The sequence below is a fragment of the Vicia villosa genome, linkage group LG2, assembly GCF_029867415.1.
Source record: "Vicia villosa cultivar HV-30 ecotype Madison, WI linkage group LG2, Vvil1.0, whole genome shotgun sequence".
Lineage (NCBI taxonomy): Eukaryota > Viridiplantae > Streptophyta > Magnoliopsida > Fabales > Fabaceae > Vicia > Vicia villosa.
The window spans coordinates 126,063,595-126,071,640 of NC_081181.1; the positions used below are offsets into that span (position 1 = coordinate 126,063,595).

The window sequence follows — 8,046 nt, forward strand, 5'->3', positions numbered from 1 at the left end:
TTTAGCTACCTGTGTTTAGCCTTTATATTTATCTCACATCCCCACTCTTGTTGAACATACTGAGTTGAAAATCTCAGGCTAACACCTACCAGACTAAACTAGTCAGGGTCACAAAGTTACTTTTGTTATGAGTTGTATGGAAACGTTATCTAATTCTTCTTAGGTGTTATGTTTATCTATGATCTTGGAAACTAGTCTTTGTAAGCCCAATTGATAAGTCATAAATTCCTATATCTCCCTGTCTGTCCGAGGTTATTCAATAGGGAACGAAATCCTTAGTCGCAATTAATCATTTATGGCTATTAATAAACCTTTAAGATCTGTGTCCGTGTAGAGATGCTCCTGTCGTGAAATGGGACGTGTTTGTCTTGGGCCGACTTGTTTGCCTTGGTCCAAAGATCCATCTATATGTGAGTTTTTAACCGATCTTATTACTTAAAGACCAGATTCATACCCAACTCAGAGTCCACTCAAATGTACAACATTAAACAATTTTTTCAAAATGTAACAAAACAAAGGCTAATTAATAACCCCTATTTATATGAACTAAATTTCTTATATACTATTTATTCAAGTAAATGTTAATCCATTTGGATCAATATCCTTCCTTCATTCAGGAGTTCACCCTGTTTATTGGTATTATACATACCACTTATTATAACTCAGTTTGTACAACATGCTAAAATCCTATAATGATTATGATTATTATCCACTAAATTTACCTACCAACAAACAATCTTTGTTAGCAAAAAGTGTCCACCACATCTTTATCCAACCCAGAACCAAATTTGATGTGGCAATACATTGCAACTTGCAAAATATCATACAACAAGTTGCCAGAAAAAAGCCAACAACAAATTTTTGTTTGAACCATACAAGCACTAAAACAACTAGTAATATATTAATGCACACTAATATGTGACTTAACACATACACATTAAACAATACATACACAATTTATTTCAAGTTTAAGTGACCCTTGATTAACACACTTGAACAATCATCTTCTAACTTGAAAGTCTAAAAATCTCAAAAATTTCCTAAGCCTACACAAAAAAAGTCAAAATAACATCATCATCATCTTAGTATTGGGTTGACAAGATTTCTCTCTATATGTATCTTGGAATATATCTTCTTTGTTCTAACAGAAAGCAAAAGATCCAATCCACACCCCAAGACACAAGCAAAAGCCATAATCAAATACACAAGCCTGAAACAATGTGCTCCAATGCAAGTGTTTCCACCTCCCGGCACACTAGTGGCTTCAAGATCATATAGATAACCAGCAATGAGACCAGAAAAGATGAATGAACCAATAGGAAGGTTGAGAATCAGAATGTTGTATAATAAACCATAGTATTTCAGACCAAATAGTTCTGAAGCTGCTGCTGGTGTTATTGTAAGACGAACTCCATAGCATATTCCAACTAGCATCGAGCCAATGTATAATGATCCCGGTAAGGCCATAGCCAATGTAATGTAACCAACAGCCATCAGAATTTGTGCTGCTGCATTCCAAACTAGCCTCGGCATGCCCGATTTTCTGCAATATCAATTTTTCATTCAAGGTCAATAATTTATGAGAACTGAAGAAATGTTAATGAGTAGTGAGCAAGCAAACCTGATGTAGTATTCAGAGAGTGAACCAGAAAGAATGCGTCCAAAGAAACCCCAAATGCTAATGAAAGAAATGAACAAAGAAACATCATGGTATCCAAGTGCTAATCCCATTTGTCCCATGTTATTCATAACACAAAGTCCTGTTCCCACACCGCATAGAAATGACAAAAACAAAACCCAAAAATCAACGGTTTTCGCCATTTCAATGATAGTATGATCTTCCCCTAACACCGGTTTTCGTTTAATCTCAACTTCCTCCACCTTGGGACATGGCTCTTCCTTTTCAATCTTTTGAGTCAACAATGGCTCATGAATCTGTTTTTCTTTGTCAAGACTAGGACTAATTTTGAAGAAAAGTAAATATAAAGGAACAAGAAGTGGCATGGCTAATAGGATCAAAAGTCCTATTGTGAAAACCAATGAAACAAGATGTTTATGAGGTCCAGAGATATCAAAAACCAAGAGATAAACTGCTACTGTAACTGCAATCAAGTTAAACACATTGAAGAACCTTGTCTCTTGGTTTTCTTCTGTAGAAGTAGAAGCTGATGGAGTTTCACGAAGAAAAATAGCAGCAATGAGACAAATAACAGCAGGAACAATTGTGAGCATTAATAGAAACTTCGATGGATCCGAGGAAAACAAAGCTGTGCAGACGTCAGTGAAGATTGCTGTGCTGAGTCCTAAATACCCTTTAAGAATACCAGAAACTGGACCGCGGTTTTTCGAGAAGCTTCTCATGCAAGTTACAAGCACTGCTGTGTTCATCCATGTTGAGCTGTTTCCTCCCAAACATAAGAATACACACATCTGCAAAATAGTTCAAAAGTAATCGGACAAAATCGATTATTTTTCTTTCTAGAAATAACGTATTAATCTATATCAACTACAAATAAATAAATAAATAAGGTTTAATTGTAGCACCGATGACTCTGAACACTCTAAACAAAGGTGTGTCTGGTGTAGACGTTTCAGTGTGTTGTGTCTGTGTTAGTGCTTCTAGGTATTGTATGATGAGAAGAAAGCATTATTTACCAGCCAATAAGGGAGAGGGGTGATTCTTTGGCTTACAACAAGCCATTGAACACCGTAGCCAATGAACCCCATGATAGCACCAATCATGAGAATAACAGAAGTTGGCCAACGATCCGAAACAAGACCAGAGAAAATACCAAAAGCTTTGCCAACGTCTTTAGCAACAGAGAGATTGTTAAGCTGCATCTGAGTCAGAAACATTAGAGACTTCAACACATCAGAATAGTTTGCAAATGTATAATTGTTTCCACATATTGTTTGTACCCATATGGCTGTCACAAATCCTAGCCATTTTTCAGCAACAAAGTTACTAGAGAATAAAAACATAGTGATTATTAATTGGAACAAGAAATTATGAAGAATTTGAAGGTGTAGAGAATGTATATGACTTTGCTTGGTGTTACGTACTCAGTTGTTATTTATATGTTATCTTTATGAATTATTTGACACATGGTATTGTGAGTAGCATGAAATACCATGTATCTATATTAGATATTAATCCCATAAGTGGTATATGTAATATTGATATCAAAACAGGGTGAACTCCTGAATGAAGAATCCTGTGTCTATAAAGTTATTGCTTCCATATGGGTTGAAATTGACTTAAAATAATAGTATATAAGAAATCTAACTTATATACTAGTGACTTGTTTGAAAGAGTTTTATCTTTAGTTTTTAAATTTTATTTTATAAATTTTAATTTTAAAAATTACTTTAAAAGAAAAAGATAAAGAAAATATATTCAGATTCTATTTGAATGGGTTTTAATTTTTAGTTTTTAAACTTTACTCTTAAAATCTATTTTAGCAAATTGTTTTGATGATCCCATTTTATAAAACAATTCTGTAAGAGACAAAAAAAAAAAAAAACCTTGTTTGATACATTTATTATTAAAATCTATTTTAAAAAGGAAACTCTTTTGATATATAAATTTTAGAGCTTAAAGGTAAAACACAGGTAGTGTAAACTAATATTACACATATAATCAAGCAAAAATCTTATACTTATTATGTCATATCAATATTTTAAAATTAAAAGTATTTTAATTATATATATATATATATATATATATATATATATATATATATATATATATATATATATATATATATATATATATATATATATATATATATATATATATATATATTTATTGGTTGGCAGTGTAAAGATATTTTACACTGTAAATGCATATTCATTTTCCTCTAAATTTTATTTTATAGTTTTTAACTTATCCTTTTAATACTTTACTAAATTATTAGCTTTTTTTAATCATAATCTAATATATATAATTTAAAATATTTTTTATGAAATATTTATCTTTTACTTTTATATTAAAAAAATGCAGACTATGTTCATGTTAGATGACGACGTTCATCTCTTTGAGGGAGGTATAGTGGATCATGTGGCTAGATGAGTCTATAGCTTCTTCCATGGTATCAACGCTGAAGGTTGCTAAGAGTTTGGTGGTCATTGTCCGTAGTGATGTCCTGCTGACGGGTTCTCTTTCGAGCAATCATATGGTAAACTATCCCTTCTATCCAATTTGTTGGAACTTCTTGGGTTAAACGCCATAGGGGTATGCCATCTTCTCTAATCACATAGTTAAGGTTGACGTTCCTTGGAAAAAGGATTATTGTTTGAAGGTATTGGATGATGTGAACCTTTGGTTTCAAGTGAGTTGATATGAATGAGAACTTCCTTTTCTCCGTATGGGGTTAATAACAATGTGGCTTAGGGATATAGAGCGTTTGAAGTTATTAAATCCTAAATGTTTCTCATAGGTGTAAGATGTTCCTTCAAAGGGTAGCTCAAAAATTCTACTGAAATTATCCTTATGGATATCTATTTCCACTCCTTTTGCTGAAGATCTCAAGGAAAATCCTATAACCTTTTGAATAGATTTCTATTACAATGTTTGAAAAAATTCTTTCAAATACCTTTGTGAAAAATTCCCTTAGACAGGCTTGACATATTTGAGAGTACGATTTGTAACTCCAATTGAAGCTTGGATCCATGAGCCATGGTTAGATCACCTTTTTCTGAGGATTATCATCTTTTCTTCTTGATTTATATTTATTATACCAGAGGTGAAGACAACTCTCTTTGGGATATGTAACACCCCATTTCTACCTGATAATTATATGACAATCAGAGTATAAAAATTTCTAAAACATTACATGTGATATCACATTTTCGACTTAAATCACATGTGGCTTACACGCCTTCAAGATAGATACATAAAACTTTATCAAAATGGACAAACTTATAACAATTAGTTTAGTCTTTAAAAACCATTCTTCAATATTAAAAAAAAATCACGCAGCGGAGTCACAAACTTCCAAAAACCATAGTAAAGTCATAGTATCTTCGCTCATTGCAAAACAACCTCAAAAGTCACAATTTAAATGCAAAACAACATTACAAATTCAGCAAAAGAAATTATTATAAAAGCATGTGTTTGTCCTCCCGAGTGCTACGTATCAGAGCGACAACTGACTCGAACTCACGGCGACTAAGTCTTCACTCACAGCTATCACCTGCACGTTGCCAATATAAAGGCAACGACCAACAAGAAAAGGGTGAGATATCTAACCATATAAATAAAGTTATGATAACAATATATAGGAGTTAGAAATCATAAAAATTGTCACATCGCAGTATAATCGTTACAATTCAATTCACCTCATGATTTCAACCAAAACGGTTTACTTCATAATCAAGGTCACACAATTTCGTAAACATACAAAATGGAATGAGACTCTACAAATGCAGATGCATGTGGTACCTAGGACTTCTGCCCTCATTGCCAATTGTCAATTATTAGAGGCATTCAAACAGGCATAAGCCTTCATCCCTATTTTGCCAAATATAGGCTGTCACCAAAAATGCAATAGTTATGCGACTCAATGAAATGCAACATCACCAAAAAATCATAAATTTCATCGTAAGGCATACGCCTATATCACCGGAAATTATCAATAATCATTGATATCACGTCATCAAATTATTACCTGCACTTCACGATACTCATGATATTCGTCGCGTCACAACTTCACTAATACATCGCAAGAAAATGACGGTTAGCAGATTAACCCCGAAACGGTTATTCCCAAATTATTTTGATTAGTATTATTATCTTTGTCACTTAAATAGCTTATTATATTTGTCTGCTACTTTCTACTGTTTCTGGCATACAATTAGTTACTTGTACTACTGATATTTTCATTGGTATTCATTTGCACTGCTATTCATTCCTATAATCTAAACTCTGCTAGTTAATGTTTGCTTATTTTCCAAGCCGGCTACTGAATTTTTTCTCCAACTCTGCAATGGTACACTCTACTACTAATACTTCTTTTTGTTTCCATGGTTAATCACTTTTTCTACTACTTAAGGTTGAACCCCTGCTACTACTTACTAAATGTCAAATAATCTAACTTCTAGTTCATCTCAAATCTAATAATTTAATCCATGGCTGGTTGCTAATTTTGTACTTTATATTTTCATTACTACTTAATCAATTCAAGTGGGTACTAAAAATTATACTAACTACGATTCATAGGGTGCTTAATTGGTGGAAGGTACTACTTTTCAATTGAGGCCCCCGTCCCTTATGCATGTAAGGCGCCCGCCCTAGACTCGTGGCACCCGCCCCTTGCTTATTTTGGTGGCCCCCATCCTACTATATGGGGCGCCCTCCCCTAAGCCATGTGGCCCCCGCCAAACAAAATTTTCTCTCTCCCTCCTTTATACTTCCAGACCTCCATTCCTAATTCGATTATTTTCCAGACTTTACATATTCAGAAGTTTTCAACAACACAGACTTAACATTCATACCATCATTGATTCATTTAATCAGAAACAATCTTCATTCACAAAATCACAAACCAACATAGTCAATTAACGTTTAACAAAACAACAATTTCATCATGCAAATTTTCCGCCAGGAAATCACATAACAGCAACACCAAAATTACACAAATATAGAGAAAAAATTTATAACCCAAACCCCACATACGGTTCATCATATCCCTATTTATAGAGCAAGAACCCCACCCCTTATCTTTGGATCAAAGGTTGCTCTAATTTGTTCCCGATCGAAATCACCCAATGCTTTCAGTGCTTCCTCTACTATCCTCTCCCGAAACCCTCTTCTCTTCTGCTATGCCTCTATTATTTTTTTCCTGTTTTCTACAAACCTAAGTGCCACTACTATGTGCTTCATAATTCTAAATGGGTCAATCATTTTCACTCGTACAACACCCACACATATTGGCCCACCTAATTAAGATATACACCTACTATTATTATGTGTCTAATTTAATCGGCTTATTTAATTTAGCAGAAAAGCTCCTAAACACCAATAATTATACTATTAATATTTTTAATACTAAAAAACATCAAATATCACTATTAAAACTCGACCGTCTATTCCGTTCAGATACCCGACTCGACAACTCAAAATGCGACGAAACGCGATAAATACTCAAAGTTAACTAAACTAAATATTAAATCGCATTATGGGTGTTACAGGATACCTTCAGATTTGTGGCTTAATGAAGCCATGATGATACTTACGGCAAGAGAGAAAGCTCACACAAGAAAAATTCTAAAAGAGAAGAAACTTTGAGATGCAAATAGAGTGAAGAATGAGTACTTATATATCGTGTGTCTTCTGATTATTTTAGGCGTGTAATTCTTTCAAGTAATCACTGGTGAGTGTACACCTTCACAATCAGATTAAAATCATCCAAAAAATGGTGTGTCAATCGATTGACTTGGGGCTCCAATCAATTGGATCATAATTTTTTTAAAGATATTGAGCATTTATCATCAATGCGAGGATCTGATTGCTTCAGAGACTATGTATAGCTTGGATTTAATTTGAAACTAAGTGTGTCAAGCTTCTCCAATCGATTTCCTCAAGATGTCAATTGATTGGGCTTACGTTAGTCAGCCTTCTTGTTGCCTTTTGGGTCTTGTGCTTTCTTTTTGAAGGAGTGAAAAACACTTAGAAAGGGGGGGATTGAATAAGGGTTGTTTCCAAAAACGATAGATGAAAATAAATTGCACAGTTATTTTTATCTCGGTTCGTTGTTAACTAAACTACTCCAGTCCACCCCTGACAAGGTGATTTACCTCAACTAAGGATTTAATCCACTAATCAATCTTGATTACAATGGTTCTCCACTTAGACAACTTCTAAGTCTTCTAGAGTATACAGATCACAACTTGATCACTCTAGGAACTTCTTTTTACAATCAATGTAAAATAAATATTACAAGAGATTAAATTGCTTCTTAATAAGCTATAATCACCAAGTGATTTTTCTCTTAAGTTTACATTCTAAACACTCACTAAGATATTACAATGTTGTGAGGTTGAAGA

At 33.5% G+C, this 8,046-nt stretch overlaps 1 protein-coding gene across 1 annotated transcript; it reads right to left on the reverse strand.

Annotated features, from left to right (window-relative positions):
* Positions 1-578: 578 nt before the first annotated feature.
* LOC131646750 (protein NUCLEAR FUSION DEFECTIVE 4-like) lies at positions 579-3,111 on the reverse strand. The gene is made up of 3 exons (XM_058916714.1): positions 2,656-3,111; positions 1,622-2,430; positions 579-1,543 (listed from the first exon to the last, which is right to left on the reverse strand). Exons 1-3 carry the CDS (start codon positions 2,980-2,982, stop codon positions 1,078-1,080), a joined length of 1,602 nt encoding a protein of 533 aa, XP_058772697.1. The 5' UTR covers positions 2,983-3,111; the 3' UTR covers positions 579-1,077.
* Between the last annotated feature and the right edge of the window lie 4,935 nt (positions 3,112-8,046).

Excerpts from the sequence above, each read along its gene's own strand:
- LOC131646750 (XM_058916714.1), bottom strand. The coding sequence starts at position 2,982 with ATGTTTTTATTCTCTAGTAACTTTGTTGCTGAAAAATGGCTAGGATTT. Across the intron at positions 2,431-2,655 it reads CCCCTCTCCCTTATTGGCTG|ATGTGTGTATTCTTATGTTT; the intron begins GTAAATAATGCT and ends ACTATTTTGCAG. Across the intron at positions 1,544-1,621 it reads CTCTCTGAATACTACATCAG|AAAATCGGGCATGCCGAGGC; the intron begins GTTTGCTTGCTC and ends TTGATATTGCAG.